The following is an 18778-nucleotide window of genomic DNA, read 5'->3' as shown; positions in this document are numbered from 1 at the left end:
AACTTTTGAGGTGTAATGTATAGCCTGTGTATCCAGTTATATTGTATCATACGTAACCTCGTATTTATTGTATTTCTCATCGTTCTGGAGCATAACTTCTCCCATGTTTCCTTTTTTATCTTTATATTTAAATCTTGTTCCCATTTTTGTTTAGTTTTACCATTTGTTTCCTCATTCTCCTTTTCTTGCAGTTTAATATACATATTTGTTATAAATCTTTTGATTATCATTGTATCTGTAATCACATATTCAAGGTTACTTGCCTCTGGCAAACTCAAAACTGCTTCCTAATTTATCCTTCAAGTAGGATCTCAATTGGTAATATGCCAGCACTGTATCTTGAGTTATATTGTACTTATCTTTCATTTGTTCAAAGGATAAGAATCTATTTCCTGAAAAACAATTTTCTATTCTTTTAATCCTTTTTTACCCATTCTCTAAAGGAAAGGTTATCTATTGTAAAAGGGAGTAACTTGTTTTGCGTCAATATTAGTTTTGGTAATTGATAATTTGTTTTATTTCTTTCTACATGAATCTTCTTCCAAATATTGAGGATATGATGTAATACTGGAGAACTTCTATGTTGTATCAATTTTTCATCCATTGATATATGTGTTCAGGTATCTTTTCCCCTATTTTATCTAATTCTAATCGAGTCCAATCTGGCTTTTCCCTTGTTTGATAAAAATCTGATAGGTATCTTAATTGTGCGGCTCTATAATAATTTTTAAAGTTTGGCAGTTGTAAGCCTCCTTGTTTATACCATACTGTTAATTTATCTAGTGCTATCCTCGGTTTCCCCCCCTCCATAAAAAATTCCTTATTATTTTCTTTAACTCCTTGAAGAATTTCTCTGTCAGTTGTATTGGCAATGCCTGAAATAAGTATAATATCCTTGGAAAAATGTTCATTTTAATACAGTTTATCCTTCCTATTAGTGTTAGTGGTAAATCTTTCCAATGCTCTAAATCGTCCTGTAATTTTTTCATTAGTGGATAATAATTGAGTTTATATAGTTGGCCGAGATTTTTGTTTATTTGTACACCTAGGTATCTTATTGCTTGCATTTGCCATCTAAATGGTGATTCCTTCTTAAATTTTGAGAAATCCGCATTATTCATAGGCATTGCTTCACTTTTACTTACATTTATCTTGTAACCCGACACTTCTCCATATTCCTTCAATTTCTTATATAATTCTTTTATTGATAGTTCTGGTTTTGTTAAGTACACTATAACATCATCCGCAAATAGACTGATTTTGTATTCCCTGTCTTTTATTTTTATTCCTTTTATATTATTATCTATTCTTATCAATTCTGCTAGTGGTTCTATAGCTAGCGCAAACAATAAAGGTGATAGTGGGCATCCCTGCCGCGTTGACCTGCTTAAGTTAAATTGCTTTGATACATGTCCATTTACTGTCACTTTTGCTAACGGTCCCTTATATAATGCTTTAATCCAATTAATATACTTCTCCGGTAAACTGAATTTTTGCAATACTTTGAACAAATAATTCCATTCTACTCTGTCGAAGGCCTTCTCTGCGTCTAAAGCAACTGCGACTGTAGGTGCTTTATTTCCTTCTACTGCATGAATGGTAAGAGGAAAGCTAGAGACAAAATTGGTCCCTTAGAAAATCAGAGTGGAAAACTGTGTGTGGAACCTAGAGAAATGGGGGAGATATTGAACAGTTTCTTTTCTTCGGTATTCACTAAGGAGAAGGATATTGGGAGATGTGGGATAAAAAAAGCAAATTGGGTAAATATGGGGAATATAGAGATTACAAAAGGTGTAGTTTTAAGGCTTTTGAAGAATATAAAGGTGGATAAGTCTCCGGGACCAGACGGGATCTTCCCCAGGACATTGAGAGAAGTGAAGGAGGAAATAGCAGAGGCTCTGGCGGTAATTTTTCAAATGTCATTAGATATGGGGATAGTGCCGGAGGATTGGCGCATTGCGCATGTGGTTCCGTTATTTAAAAAGGGTTCAAGGAGGAAGCCTGGCAACTATCGGCCTGTAAGTTTGACATCTGTGGTAGGTAAATTAATGGAGAAAATTCTTAGAGATAGTACTTATAAACATCTGGATAGACAGGGTCTGATCAGGAGCACTCAACATGGATTTGTGGGAGGAAGGTCATGTTTGACCAATCTGATTGAATTTTTTGAAGAGGTGACTAGGAATGTGGATGAGGGTAGCGCAGTGGATGTTGTCTATATGGACTTCAGTAAGGCCTTCGATAAGGTACCACATGGAAGGTTAGTTAGGAAGGTGCAGTCTTTAGGTATAAATTTTGAGATAGTCAAATGGATTGAACATTGGCTGAAAGGGAGAGGCCAGAGAGTGGTAGTGGATAATTGTCTGTCAGGTTGGAGGCCGGTGACCAGTGGTGTGCCTCAAGGATCTGTATTGGGCCCATTGTTGTTCGTTATATACATTAATGATCTAGATGATGGGGTGGTGAATTGGATTAGTAAATATGCAGACGATACTAAGATAGGTGGAATAGTGGATAATGAAGAAGGTTTTCAAGGATTGCAGAGGGATTTGGGCTGCTTAGAAAAGTGGGCTGAAAAATGGCAGATGGAATTTAATGCTGATAAGTGTGAGGTGCTTCATTTTGGTAAGAAGAATCAGAATAGGACATATGTGGTAAATGGGAGAGCATTGAGGAATACAGAAGAGCAGAAAGATTTAGGAGTGACAGTTCATCGTTCCCTGAAGGTAGAAACTCACGTGAATAGGGTGGTGAAGAAGGCTTTTAGTATGCTGGCCTTTATCAATCATTGCATGGAATATAGGAGTTGGGAAGTGATGTTGAGATTGTATAAGACGTTGGTGCTGCCTAATTTGGAGTTCTGTGTGCAGTTCTGGTCGCCTAATTATAGGAAGGATATAAACAGAGTGGAGAGAGTGCAGAGAAGGTTTACCAGAATGTTGCCTGGGTTTAAGCATCTGGAGTATGGGGAGAGATTGGACAGATTGGGTCTTTATTCTTTGGAGCGTAGAAGGTTGAGAGGGGATTTGATAGAAGTATTTAAGATTATGAAAGGGATAGACAGAATGGATGTGGATAGACTATTTCCGTTAAGAGGAGGAAAGTTTAAAACAAGAGGACATGAGTTAAGAATTAAGGGGCAGAGGTTTAGAGGTAACATGAGGGGGAACTTCTTTACTCAGAGAGTGGTAGCTGTGTGGAATGATCTTCCGGGAGAAATAGTGGCGGCGGAGTCAATTGTATTATTTAAGAAAAGGTTGGACAGGTATATGGATGAGAAGAAGATGGAGGGTTATGGGCATTGTGCAGGGAGGTGGGATTAGAAAGGGGTGTTTGGTTCGGTGCGGACTAGAAGGGCCTAATGGCTTGTTTCCGTGCTGTAATTGTTATGTTAATTAAGTTAATAAATTTACAAATATTGTCTGTTGTGCGTCTTTTTTTTAAAATCCAGTTTGGTCTAAATTTACCATTTTCGGTACATGCTCTGCTAATCTGTTTGCTAATAGTTTAGCTATTATCTTATAATCTGTGTTAAGTATAGATATTGGTCTATATGACACTGGTGAGAGAGGATCTTTCCCTTGCTTTAGTATTACTGTAATTATTGCTGTTTTACATGAATCTGGTAAGCTTTGCGTTTCATCAATCTGGTTGATTACTTCCAGGAGGGGCGAAATTAATAAGTCTTTAAATGTTTTGTAGAATTCTATTGGGAATCCATCCTCTCCTGGTGTCTTATTATTTGGTAATTTTTTTATTATCTCTTGTATTTCTACTGTTCCAAATGGCTCTGTTAATTTATTTTGTTCCTCTATTTGTAGTTTTGGTAGTTCAATTTTAGTCAAAAATTTATCTATTTTCCCTTCTTTCCCTTCGTTTTCAGTTCGGTATAATTGTTCATAGAATTCTCTAAAGTTTTCCTTAATTTCTTTTGGATTATATGTAATTTGTTTGTCTTTTTTCCTTGATGCCAATACCATTTTCTTAGCTTGTTCTGTCTTAAGCTGCCATGCTAGGATTTTGTGCATTTTTTCACCTAGTTCATAATATTTCTGTTTTGTCTTCATTATATTTTTCTCCACCTTATATATTTGTAGTGTTTCATATTTTATTTTTTTATCCGCCAATTCTCTTCTTTTAGTAATATCTTCCTTCATTACTAATTCTTTTTCTATAATTACTATTTCCCTTTCCAACTGCTCTGTTTCCTGATTATAGTCCTCCTTCATCTTGGTTACATAACTTATTATTTGCCCTCTAATGAATGCTTTCATTACATCCCATAGTATAAACTTATCTTCCACTGATTCCGTATTTATTTCAAAATACATTTTAATTTGTTTTTCAATAAATTCTCTAAAATCCTGACTTTTTAGTAACATGGGGTTTAATCTCCATCTATACATTCTTGGAGGGATGTCCTCTAACTTTACTGTCAATATTAAGGGTGAATGGTCCGATAGTATTCTAGCTTTATATTCTGTTTTTTTTTTAAACTCTATCTTGCATACGAGCTGATAACAAAAATAGGTCTATTCTTGAGTATGTTTTATGTCTAGCCGAGTAATATGAATATTCCTTTTCCTTTGGGTGTTGTTTCCTCCATATATCCAAAAGTTGCATTTCTTCAATCGATTTAATTATAAATTTGGTTACTTTGTTCTTTCTGTTAATTTTTTCCCCAGTTTTGTCCATATTTGAATCCAAATACAGATTGAAATCCCCTCCTATTAATATGTTCCCTTGCGTATCTGCTATCTTCAAAAAGATATCTTGCATAAACTTTTGATCTTCTTCGTTAGGTGAATATACATTGAGTAGATTCCAAAACTCCGAATATATCTGACATTTTATCATTACATATCTCCCTGCTGGATCTATTATTTCCTCTTCTATTTTAAATGGCACATTTTTACTAATTATTATAGCTACTCCTCTTGCTTTTGAATTATACGATGCTGCTGTTACGTGTCCTACCCAATCTCTCTTTAATTTCTTATGCTCCAATTCAGTTAAATGTGTTTCTTGCACAAATGCTATATCAATTTTTTCTTTTTTCAGTAAATTTAGCAGTTTCTTCCTTTTAATTTGGTTATGTATTCCGTTAATATTTAAAGTCATATAGTTCAACGTAGCCATTTTATACTTTGTTTATCTTCCCTTTCCGTTTCTCCATCATTACTTTTCCTTCTTATCCATTTCTGTTTTCTTGTTTTGAATCCTTTATAAGACAACATTCCTAAAACATCAAACATTTTCCTTATTCTCCTATTTAAAACTTCTTTAGCCCCAATCCCCCCTTCCCCTCCTGAGTTGTCCTTTATCCCTTGTCGGACAACCACATCTCCCCTCTCCATTTGGATTTGCGAATTCACTCGCAAGCGTCAGCTGATTTTGCAGTGACCGTAACACCCCCCCACCCAGCCCCACCCAGAAAATATTTCACTTTTCATATGTGACAAAGGTCACTCTTTTAATTCCCTCCTTATTCCCTCTATTCCTTTTCCTTCCCTTATTAATTCTTGTCTATACTATCTATATTTTCCTCTAAATACGGATACATTCATGTATGCACATTATACATATACACACATATACCTCTTTACCCACATACATATAAATCGTGGTCATTTTTACTCTTATTACATGTCTTCATCTCTCTGTTTGTTTTGTAGTTGTTCTGCAAATTTCCTTGCTTCCTCTGGATCCAAGAACAGTTTTTTTTTCCACAAGATCATTTTCGATGTTTTGAACTCCTTCCTCCTCTTCAGGAGTTCAAAACTTATGTCTTTTTAGTTCGCAGTCTTTTGTACTCTCGTTACACGTCTTCATCTCTCAGTTTATTTTGTAATTGTTCTGCAAATTTTCGTGCTTCCTCTGGATCCGAGAATAGTCTGTTTTGCTGTCCTGGAATAAATATTTTCAATACCACTGGATGCTTTAGTATAAATTTATACCCTTTCTTCCATAAAATCGCCTTTGCTGTATTGAACTCCTTTCTCTTCTTCAGGAGTACAAAACTTATATCTGGATAAATGAAGATTTTTTTGCCCTTTGTACACCAGTGGCTTATTGTCCTCTCTTACTTTTTCCATTGTTTTCTCCAGTACCTTTTCTCTTGTAGTATATCTTAGGAATTTTACTAAAACAGATCTTGGCTTTTTTTGTGATTGTGGTTTAAAGGCCAATGCTCTATGTGCCCTTTCTATTTCCATTTCTTGCTGTAGTTCTGGACATCCTAGGATCCTCGGGATCCAATCTTTTATAAACTCTCTCATATTCTTGCCTTCTTCATCTTCCTTAAGGCCCACTATCTATGTTATTTCTTCTGTTATAATTTTCCATTATATCTATTTTCTGAGCTAACAGTTCTTGTGTCTCTTTAACTTTTTTATTAGATTCCTCTAATTTCTTTTTTAAGTCCTCTACCTCCATTTCTACTGCTGCTTCTCGTTCTTGCACCTTGTCCATTCTTTTTCCCATTTCTGATAAGGTCATATCTATTTTATTCATTTTCTCTTCTGTATTGTTTATTCTTCTTCTTAAATCATTAAATTCTTGCGCTTGCCATTCTTTAAATGACTCCATGTATTCTTTAATAAGAGAAAGTATATCCTTTATCTTGCCTTTCCCTTCTTCTTCTATTTCACTGTATTCTTCCTCTTCGTCTTCTTCTTCCTCTGGGTTGGCCATCTGTTGTTTCTTTGTTGCCCTTTTCTTCTCTTCTTTCTTGTTTTCGTTGTCTTCTATGTTCTCCTCTTGCTGCAGGTGTTCTGCAGCTGTCGTTGCCGGCTGTGGAGATCGACTCCCCAGCTGGTCACCCCTCCCGTCAGTGTGTTTTTTTTCATGCGCGGTTGCGCACTTTTACTCGGCTCAGCGAGCCATTTTTGTAGTCCATATTCTACCGACCTGAGGGAGCGGGTTTCTCTCTCCACCGCGGGCCTCTTCGAACAGGTAAGGCCTTTTCCTTCATCTTCCGTTGTCTTCTCTTCCTCTCTTCTTACCGTTGGTTTCGACTTTTCTTTTTTCGTCGCCATCTTCTTTCCACCTTTATATTCACTTTACTTTGATTTTTATTTCTGTGCCTTTGTGTTTTGCTTTGTTTTTTTCTGACTTTTCTGGAGAGGGCTGGAGTTCACCGTCCGGCCACTACTCCATCACGTGACTCCTGGCAAATCATATTTCTTGATGCGGTAGAGTTTGAGGTGTAATAGATTTTAGGAAGATTCCACATAATGGGCTTATCAGCATGGTTGAAAAACACAGGACAGCAAGAATGCAAAGATAATTATGTAACAGACAATTATGCTTCTCATGGTGAATGGTTGTTTGGTAGATTAGAGGAGTTTAAAAAAGTGACCATCAGTGTTGGGCTTTGCATTTTTCCCCTGTAATAATGACCTAGACTCAAGGGTATGACACAATTTCTAAATTTGGAGTTGAGACAAACACTTTGGTACCAGTGAACTGCAAAGAGGAAAGTGATAGATGGCAGTATATAAACAGGCAATGGAATGGACAGATACAAAACAGATCAAGTTTAACGCAATGCAGTGAAAGGTGGTTATTTTGGTCAGAAAAATTAGAGACAATATAAAGAACACTTTTAAAAGAGAGGCAAGAACAGAAGAACCTGGGGTATATATGCACAATTCATTGCAAGCAGCAGGGCTGGATTAGACAGCAGTTAATGAAGCAGTCACAATTCTTGGATTTATCAATCGTGGCATGAAGTAGGGAAGCGACACTAAACTTTTATAAAACATTGGTCTAACATCAGCTACAATTGATTTCTATTTTGGTAACATTACAGGAATGATGTGAAAGTATGATAGAGCATCCAGATGATTTCCAGGAGGTAAAGCTGCAGGAACAAGGATAAATTAGAGAGTTGCAACTGTTTTAAATGTTTGAAGAGAATTCAAAGTGAAAGTTAGATGCATGCACAAAATGATGAGAGATCTGGACAGAGTGGACAGCGGGGTAAATTGTTTCCTTCGGTGGAGAGGTTGAGGCCAATAGGTCATAGGAATAACAAAGGCGATTAGAAATATGAGTGACTCTAAAGGAAATCTATTTTTATGGAGGTGTGGCTGCAATCTGGAATAAACTGTGCAAATGTGGAGGAGAGGTTCTACTGTGGTCTTCAAAAGAAAATTGGATGCATAAAGAAAAATTTGTGCAAAGCTAGAGAGAAAAGACAGAGCGAGTGCAGACCTAATAGGCTAAAGAACTTCCTCCTATGCTTTAATCATTTTCTGAATGTGTGTACCATATTTCCTAGTTCACCACCATAAACTTTTAAAACATTTTGCTCAAATCTCATCAAGGTCACTGCTTATCCCAGTTGCCTCTCCTTTACTTTCAGCATCCCGAATCTCGCTCACTCTATGCCTTTAAGATGCCAAAATACCAAAATCAATAAATCCATCCTTTATTTTTTCCCAAAAGTGCTGGAGAAATTCAGCAAGTCACACAAGCAAAGTGATATAACCAGTTTCAGGCCTGAGCCCTTTGTCAAGGTATGAGCAAAAACAGTCAGGCGCCTGAATAAAAAGGTGGGGGGGGGGGGGGGAAGAGAGGAGGAAGGAGAGGAAAGATGGGAAGAAGGGACAGGAGCACAGGCCAACAGGCAAGAGAATATGGGTGGGGTGGGGACAGAAGAGAAAAAGGCCAGGAAGAAATCTCTAAATGGAGAGGGAGGGAGTAGAAAGCTTGAGGAAAGGAGACAGAGGGACAGGGAAAGAGATGGAGACAGGGGAAGAGCATAACAGAAACCAGAGAAGTCGATGCCAATGCCATCTGATTGAGAGAGCCCTCTCAGAATATTAGGTGTTCCTCCAATTTGTAGGTAGCCTCGATTTGGCAGTGCATTCAGAGAGACCCCTTCCCCATCAGAGCTCAGTATTTTTCTCTTCTTCCCTCCCACCCATTTCCATCTCTGAACTCTTGCCTATTCCTGTGCTCCTTACTTTGCCTCTTCTTTTCTCACCTTTTAATTCGGGTGCCTGTCTACCTTTTGCTCATACCTTGATGAAGGGAGCAGGCCCGAAACGTTAGTTATACCTCTTTGCTTTGTATAAGCTTTCACACTGGCACATAACCTAGTAATTAACCAGCAATTTACCAGTTAATATACCAGTGTGAACACACCAAAACTGGTATGGGGGCTCCAAATTGACCCAGGAATTAACTGCCTAGGGAGGGTGTATCATTGCCAATCTGTTTTGAATTGGCTTCAATGTGACCTGGTGTGCCTGGTCCCATTAACAACGTGCTGATGACATTCTTGCATGTGTGGAAGGTTCTTAAAGAGGCAGGGAATGGAAAGAGCAAAAAAATACTTTTTAAAAGAAAAAATACACAGCATTCACGTGATTTTTCCGTTATGAAGAGCCTCAGTTTGCACTGAAATGAACAAAGCTGGCATTTTTCTGCATCAAGGCGTCTTTTTACACAGCAAGCCCTATTTGACTTCATGTTAGACACACTTGTTTTTCCCAAAAAAATGGCTTAAAAATATTCCCCTGGTCTCATATGCCAGGTTGAAATCAGGGTGATAATGGTAGCGCAACAGTAACACCATCCGTCCCCTCACTGGTCATTGTTGTGTTGAGAAAGTGTCAGCTTCGTGAGACGCATCTGGACATAAGGGTTTGCTATCAAATGTTACTTTTATTAACACACAATTAATAGAAGAGTGGGAAAATCGTAGTGGGAATAAAACATACGCGCACAATTTATAAGAGTGTGGGAAAATCTACTGCAAGTATTGATCTTAGAAGTAGATTTCAAAGTTTTTCTTTTCACTCATATACCTTACTAATCACCATTACACATCGTTGAAGGCTGGTGGTGGGCTGTCGATGGGGGAGCGGGGTGGTTGGCTTCAGACTGTTCAAACTGAGGACAAATCCACAGACCTGATTGCTCACAATCTGGCAGACCTACTGTCAAATCTAGGGTTAGGGTTCAGGTTAAACTTTCCCACACTTGTAAGTGTTTTATTCCCACTACTACTTTCCCACGCTTGCGATAAATTGTGCATTTTATTCCTGCTACAACTTTCCCACGGTCGCTATTAACTGTGTGCCTGTGTTACCCCCATGACATTTTCCCACGCCCGTCTTTTGTAAATAAAATCATTTACTACAAAACTGTGTTCAGAATCCTTGCTTCTGAGAACCATCAAATCTGTTTTCTCACTTATAACAACACATACATACCCCCATCTAGAGAGTGAGGGGCTGGAATGACGTGTGGGTTAATCTCCTTATAGAACAAAGCATTCACTACCTTCGAGTACATAATACATCACTCAGGATGTCACTACTGGAGGTTGGGCTCCCCTTAGCTCTGTGATACTGGGTTGGTAATATGAAAGGTTTTTCTTGGTCCAGTGTAAATGGCCCTACAAGTATTCAAAAACAGGTCATTCACAAGCCAATTTAGCAGTTTGACCATGTGAAAAGGCCTATAGATACTACATGACCTCCTGAGTTTTCTACCATTTTTATATCTTGCACTACAACAACAGCAGCTGCAGTCTTTCCTGCTTAACCCTTAAACTTTTCCCAACTCTCCATTTAGAACCTTCTTACTCAAAGATTTTAATGCATCTGTTATCTCCTTCATTCAAGGAGTGTCTATGCTCAGGAGGTTGTAGTGTGGATTGGGGATGGTAATGTGACATCTCTACCTGGAACCTGGTGGGTGTGTATTGTGGAGTCATGTGACCTCTCCTCTGCAACCTAGTGGGAATTGGACAGTGGAGGTTCATGTGACCTCTCCACCTGCAACCTTATCAGAAGTTCCATCACCTGCCAATCAAGGTTGGACTCTGCCCACCTATTAGTGTACACCAGCCCCTTTAATCACCTAGTGATTACCTGAGCCAAACCCTCCAGCTTACTGCATTATAAAGTCCACCACATGCAGTAGCTCTTTCACTCTTCACTCTTGAGATGAACCCTGCTCCATTTGAGGTTGCAAACTGTGGACAATGATGGAGGATTGGTAGTGATTGGGGCTGTTGTACATAGCAATGGAGCCACATTAGACAAGGAACAGCAGGTAACATATTGTAATCCTTGGTTGTTACAAGTGTGTGCACGGTTAGTCACATCAGAATTTACTCCATTACTGAGTTGTACTGTGCTTGTATGAGTGTAAGCAGTTGCTAGTATTGGTAATATTAAGACCAATGTGACTGATTATACTGTGTTGTGTGTTTGAGAATACAAGGGTGTGTTATCCTGTTGCAATCCCCTTGCATATGTTTTAATAAAGATCATTCTTGCGTTCCGCTGCGTCCAGATTTGTTGCTCTTTGAACCCACCAAACTAGTTTCCCTTCCCATAACAGACCATTTCTTACATTGAAGACACTATAAAGAATAACTGGCACTTTCAAAGTTAATCATTTTTAAAATGGTTAAGAATCTTTAAGCAGTTTAGCATGTTATAACTTCCAGTATTTTCAACTTGGGGGAAAAATGTCAGGCAACAGCCCCAACTAGATTTATAAAATTAAACCATCTAATTATTAAATAACAGGACGTTAGTGGCATATTAAGAGACTCATTGCAACAGGTGGAATTTCCAGACATATTTGGCTAACAGCATAAAACTGTTAATGTTAACTCAAAAAAATTAACTTACCTTTCTTGTTATCTTTTATTTTTAGTCTCACTGATTGCCTGCAAAAAAAAGTTTAAGTATTAAAACAAAGTACAAGCAGTTTGCGGGATGGTGGATAAAGGGACAGATGATGCCTTGCCTAGTTCACAATTTGGAAACACCCATGGTTCTAACATTCCTGCAAAGGCCAGTGAAGTGAACCAACTGACAGATGTGTCAAGCATGCCCCAGACAAGTGCATGTAGAATTATCATGCATTGTCAGAATGTTTAAAGAACACAAATCTGCTCATTCTAGACTGGTCAGCTATTTAACAAAGCAGTATGAATAGCACAGCAGTTAATGTACCGCTATTGCAGCACCTTTGACTCAGGTTTGAAACCGGTGATGTCTATAATGAGTTTGTACGTCTGCCCCTTGCTGTCTGAGTTTCCATGGAATACTCCAGTTTCCTCCCATCATCTAACAACGTACAGGATTTGTCAGTCAATTGGTGCATTTGGGCAGCACAGCCTCATTGGCCAGAAGGGCTTGTAACTTTGCTGTGTGTTCAAATTTAAAAAAAAAATTATGGTTGATCTTCTACCTCAACTCTAGTAACCCTCACTCTATTTGATTCACAAAACACTGAAAATCTATTGACCTCTGGAATTAGTTTAATGAATGAGGTAAAGAATTGCTCAAACACATCATCCTCTGAGTTAAGAGATTGATCCTCACCTCAGTTCTAAATGCCTAGACCCCTAATTCAGAGACAGTGACCCCTGGTTCTAGTCTCTCCAGCCAGAGAACTCAACCTCCCTGCATCTAACCCATCAAGCACAATAAAAATCTCTTCTTGAATGAGACTGCCTCTTATCATGAATGCTACAGAATACAGGTCTGGCCACCCAGTTGACAAATCCACCATCCCAAGAACTCGTCTGATGAATCTTTCTCTCGAGGGCAAATATAGCAAAAAATCCTCATTATTCAGCATGTATAGGAATTGCGGATTTTCCAGTTTTTCCATATTTTCCAGTTGACTAAGATTCACTCTTCCAATGCCTAACTAATACATCTATATTAATACACTATTTAAGAGACAAAAGATAGTGCAAAATATAATAAGAAAAAAAAATCAGTATTGTAGTCTTTAATTATGAAAAGTTCACTTTAATTAACTGTAACTTACAAAATTTAAATTTGAACCCCAGTTGCTGGCACTGTAACAGTGTTGTGCGAGCTGTGACACTGTATAATTATTATCTCCCAAGTTTACAGATAAAGTCTTACTAATATACTTAATACTAACAAAGATAAAGACTGTTGCTAGGCAGGGGATAGGGAGACACTTTGGGAGAGTTGCCCCAGTGGTCATTTTATTCAAACACAACTTTACTGAAACTTTATTCAAACATGCAGTAGGGGTATTCTACTAGCTGAATGTGTGCTCCTATCTTTACAAAGGCAAACCAATTCACCTCCTCTTAAGGTCCTAGTCAGGCCCCCTGCGCGCCTTCCCTGCAATGACAACCAGACTCGCCTCCAGGCAAGTGTCCTGGTCAGGCTCTCTGCACACATTCCCCGTGCTGACAACCTAACTCATCTCCATGCAAATGTTCTGGTCAAGTTATCGACACATCTTACTTGCGCTGACAACCTGACTCACTTCTATGCACGTTTCGACAGCGAAAAGAATGCGCGTGCATGGGGGGGGGGGGGGGGAGGGGGTGGGTGGGTCATTGCTAGTTTAGCAGGGCAAACCTGCACATGTCCAACGAAGTCTAGGCATTCCCAACGGGGTGCATCCATCCAATCTTAATTATTTGATCTTTTTATTTCCTCAATTTTTTTGCCAGATGTTTGAGTTTCCAGTTGATTGAATTACAGATAATGGGAATTTTACTGTATATCCTTTTTAGGTAATGGGTCAAAAGAAAACTGCACAGAATTCTCCAGACAAGGTCTCAATGAAGTACTATTTTATTGCAGCAAGACATTTTTATTCCGGTGTTTAAAACCTCCCATAATAAAATGCTATTTGCCTTTGTAATTGGTGCTACACTTGCCCATAAGATTTCAGCGATAACAAGGGTGCTTGTGTTCTTATGAACATCAATATTTCCCAACCTCAAAAACATCCTGCTTTTGTATTTTGCAGGTGTCTTCACATTTTTCCATGTTATATTCTATCTGTCAACTTACAAAATCCTTTAAGCCCTCTTTTTAAAAAAAATCTAAACTCTCCCCTAATCTCAATCGTGCTGTTTTAACATAATTGGCAAATTGAAATATAACATGATCCCTTCAATCAAATCATTGATAGAGATTGTGAATGGATAGCTTCCAAGTATCAATACATTTGATATTCCCCTGGTCACAGCCTGCCACTGATAATGGCTTGTTTACTCCCATTCAATGTATACCAGTATATTAGTCACAACTTCACATGCTCCAAACATGACCAATGCCTGACATGGGATCTGATTAATTGTCTAATCTAAATGCACCACACTGACTTGTTCTGCCTTATCCATTTTACAAATAAGATCTGCAAAGAAATCCAACAGAATAATCCAAAAGGAGTAATCTTTGCAGCTAACAATGCATTCTTCCTTTCTAGGTATTTTGCACAACATCCTTCAGTATCAGTTACAGCATTTTCTTGACTACAGGGTTCAGCCATCTGGTTGGATTTTTCCTTTTATGCACCTTTCAATTGGCAGGAGTCATATTTACTCTCTTCAACCTGGTAGAACTATTGCTGAATCTGTAGAATTTTGAAAGATGACCACAATGTGTCCATTATCATTGTAGCCAACACTTTCAGTCTCAGATGCAGATCAAAGTCCATGGGATTTATCAACTTTCATTCTCATCAACTTGATCAGATTTCTGAACACAGCTAACACTGATTCATGGTGGGTACAGATATGCAACAGCACACTCTAGTGGCAGCAAGTACATTAAATATATACAAAGCCAACCTGAGTGAACTGGACACTTGACCTCCCAAGTCCCTCAAATCTCTTTGTTCATTCAAGATTTCAGCACCTGTAATTTTTGTGTTTCTGAAGCACACAGATATACTTAGCACCATTCTGTGGAATGGTGGCTCATCCTCCCCAGTTGAACAATCAAAGATGCATAGCCCTCCAGAATTTGAAAAAGCAGACATTTCATGAGCTGCAACAGGGATCTGAACACATCTTGTCTAGTCCGCCTGAAGGCTGATCCAGGCCAGGCGGTGCAGCTACTCTGCACTGAGAATTGGGTTTCAAGGCTGCATCCTGGTCCTTGAGCTTGTTACCAGTGAAATCTCAAGGCTGGGACGAGCTGTGCCACACAAGTTGATAGGGTGGTTAATTAGACATACAGTGTGTTGGCCTTTATTAGTCAATGGATTAAGTTTAAGAGCTGCAGGTAATGCTGCAGCTCTACAAAACTTTGGTGAGATCACACTTGAAGTATAGTGTTCAGCTTTGGTCAGTTTATTGCAGAGTGAGGGTGAAGAGGAGATTTAATAGATGTTGCCTGGAATGGAGAACAAGGTTGACAGAACTAGGACTTTTCTCCTTAAAGTGTAAAAGGATGAGAGGCGACTTAATAGAAGTGTACAAGATTAAGGGGCTTAAATAGAGTGTACAGCCAGCACCTTTCTTCCAGGGCAACAATAGTAAATACCAGAGAACAACAGTTTAAGGTGAGAGGACGAAAGTTTAGGGAAGATATCAGAGGCAAGTTTTTTTTAAATTAGAGAGTGGTGGGTGCATGCAATGCATTGCCGGAGTGGTGAAGGAGGCTGGTAATAATAGGGACATTCAAATGATTCTTCTTTAGGCACATGATGCAAGAAAAATAGAGGGTCATCAATGTGAGGTAGGGAAATTTACATTATTGTTGAGTAGGTTTACATAGTCAGCACATCATGCACTGTAATGTTCTATGTTCAAACAAGGGGAGTCATAGCTTCCATCACAGATGTGATGGACAGGTTGTAGAATCCAGGCACTGTTTAACACAGGAGCAGATGCTTCAACCAAATACGAACCATATTCATTCTGATGACCAGCGAGCAGTCTTCAGGTTGACCTTGGTATTGAGCATCAGCACCACTTGCCCTGGACCCACTCCAGGCCAGCCCTCACAGACAATGAGCCATGGGGTGATGCATCGCTACATATGCAGCAGGTACCTGGCACAGCAAGGGAAAGAGCAAAAATTTGTACCAGTATCTCAGCTGCAGGTAAGGTGTAAAGTTTATGCCAAGTGCACACCATAGCAATGTTGCTTGTGGCACCTCTCTCCATTTATAAGGGTGTACCGATTCTTCCTTGCACAAATTTTAAGAGCCCTCAATCCTGATAGACCATGCTGTCTATCTAAATTAAAATGTTGGCCACCTCTGAAAATACATGGTATATCGAAGTCAAGGAACCTAGAAACTAATTAACAACCAAAACATGCAGATGTTCTGACAAAAATCATCTCCAACACAGGGTGAATGAAGAAAGAGTCACCACAGATAGATGCTGTCGCTACCTAATGGAAAGGTCACAATGAAGACCTCCTCAGCTGATCAGATATGAGGCACAGACACGCCATCACTTGTGGCAAGTCAAGTGCTAGTGTGTACAAGAAAAATACATACATTGCAGAGGGAAACTGTCAGAATACATCAACTTCTTAAGTTCTTTACCTTGTAAATGGCTGTACTTCTACACCATTAGCACATGGCTCTTCCATACTCTTTTTGTTGCAGATTGAATCCAAGGGGTCAGTTACATGCGACTGGCTCTTCCTCTTCAAAGTAGGAAATAGATTACCATTGCTGCTTTTCTCCACAGCCCTGGACAAGTGCTTCTGTTTTAAAAAAAACAATTAGATTTGTCTGCCTTTCTGAGTAGCAGTGATCAATGGAGCACCTGCCCTCAGCATAAGCCCCAAAATGGTCCATGTGACCGTTGAAAGTACCTAATAATGAGACTATTTCTACAGGAAGGATGCTGGAAAAGTTAGCAACTCAAACCATTCAAAATTTAGCCTTGATGGATTACCACCCTGAAACCATCCCTTTTCTAGGTGTTTTTCCATGATAAAAGCAGTTATTAAAAGCTAATAATTCATAATTTATTTCTTCTTGAGTTACAGCACGGTAACAGGCCTTTCCGGCTCATGAGCCCACACTGCTCAAATACACCCATGTGATTGATTAACCTTTTAACCCCGCAAGTCTTTGGAATGTGGAAGGAAACCAAAGTACCTGGAGAAAACCAACATGGTGACAGGAAGAATGTACAAATGCCCTACTGACAGCGCCAGATTTGAACCTGGGTTGCTGGCACAGTAAAAGCATTGCACTAACCACTATCCTAACCGTGCTACCCCTCATTTCTTGAAACATGCACAAGATTTTGCAGCAACTTTTTAAAAACAAATTGCCATGCTCACATCCACCCAGGCCATGACAGGAAACAAGCCTGCCAAATCTACTGGAGCCAAGTCCATTCTATCACCTCCATCAACCTATCCCCAAAATAGAAATGCTGCTGCCAGAAAATCATGACTGAAGGACTCAAAGACCAGGACCAATATTCTTCCATTTGCTCAATACCTTAATTCACTCTGATGACTTCCAACAGGGACCATAGCTTTGCCCCAGTCCAATCTAATCAGAAACTGAAGACAGTCTGTGAGAAATCACAAAGACCAGTCTGTTGAGAATGACCAGGAAATCCAAGGGCTAATAAATCAGAGAAAACATCATAGGACAGGAAGGACACAAGATATCCAAGTGCAAGATAATTACACCCAGTACTTGGGGCAGGCTATGAATCAAAAGCAGGTAGATTAGCAAGCAATACTGCATCCCTCCCCAACAATCCTAATGCATTCTGTGCTCACTTTGGCCCAGCCCAGAGCCTATGGCACATACATCAACCTCAGGCACATGCATCAACTTCCAGAGAGCGAACCCATGGAAAGTGATTGGACCACATCAAGTCCCTAGACATATCCTGTGAGCCAACACAAACTAACTGCAGGGAATGGTCATGGACATCTTTCACATCCCCCCAGTTCAAGCAGAAGTACCCATCTGCCTCAAAAAGACTACAGTTATCCAGTGCTGAAGAAAATCACATCCATCATCATGATACTTTCAGAGGCTGGTTACAACCCACATCAACTCCAACCTCCCATCCAGTCTTGACCACACTGCAATTCGCCTGCCATTGCCTCTGGCCCATGGTCAATGCAATCTTCCTGGCCCTACTCTAGAACATCTGGACAACTACGATAAACTTTCACTACCATTCCTTTACTACGGCTCAACTTTCAACACTACTTTGCCAAATAAATATCCCCTAACTCTCATTTGGCCTCAGTAACCCCATGCAACTGAATCCACAACTTGCTGTCGTGTAGCCCACAGTTAGTGAGGACTGGTGTCAACACCTCTTCCATGGTCAACCTCAACACCAGAGCCCCACAGACTCTGTACTCAGACCCTTACAATACTCCCTGTACATTCACTGCATGGACAAAATTCCAATCCCATTTATAAATTCACAGATGACACCATGGCCATAGATAGGAACTCAAACAATATCAAAATAGAGAAGGGATACACAGGGATTTCTGGTTTAGTGCCAAGTCAGTAAGACCAAGGATCTATTACCAAGATTTCTGGAGAAGGGGAGGAGGTGTTGAGGTGAAGTCAGTTCTTAATGGTAAATGTCTCAAACAACCTGCCTGGTCCTGCTATGTCAGCACAATGGCCAAGGATGCACACTAGCTCCTCTTCTTCCTCAGAAACCTGAGGAAATTCAGCACATCACCTATGTCCTTTAACTGAAAGTATCCTTTCATGATGCATTATTGCTTGGGATAGGAACTGCTTTGCCCAAGCTGCAAGAAGCTGTAGTGTTGAGAATGCTTCTCAAATATTCACACAAACTCTCCCCTCTCCATTCTTGTTGCTACCTCAGAAAAGTAACCAATATATGAAAAGTTATCTTACCCTGGCCAAGTACAAGATCTCAAACCACAAGTTTCAACGACAGTTTCTTTCCTGCTACTATTAGACGTGAACAAACCTCATGAGTACAATAAGGCTGCTTTTGCTCTATTCTTACTCAACGCTCTCTATAACTTGC

The 18778-nt window shown here is 39.3% G+C and overlaps 1 protein-coding gene across 3 annotated transcripts in view; it reads right to left on the bottom strand.

The window, feature by feature from the left end:
- The window catches only part of LOC138755068 (ATPase family AAA domain-containing protein 2-like), a 117861-nt gene that overhangs the window by 94566 nt on the left and 4517 nt on the right, over window positions 1-18778 (bottom strand). For all 3 annotated transcript variants that reach the window (XM_069920268.1, XM_069920269.1, XM_069920270.1), the window contains exons 2-3: window positions 16321-16484; window positions 11661-11698 (exon numbers count right to left, since the gene is read on the bottom strand). In XM_069920268.1, the coding sequence (XP_069776369.1) occupies window positions 11661-11698; window positions 16321-16484 (202 nt within the window). The remainder of the gene's footprint in view (window positions 1-11660; window positions 11699-16320; window positions 16485-18778) is intronic.

This window comes from Narcine bancroftii, chromosome 2 (genome assembly GCF_036971445.1).
Source record: "Narcine bancroftii isolate sNarBan1 chromosome 2, sNarBan1.hap1, whole genome shotgun sequence".
Lineage (NCBI taxonomy): Eukaryota > Metazoa > Chordata > Chondrichthyes > Torpediniformes > Narcinidae > Narcine > Narcine bancroftii.
This window is presented reverse-complemented; position numbering and strand designations above follow the sequence as displayed.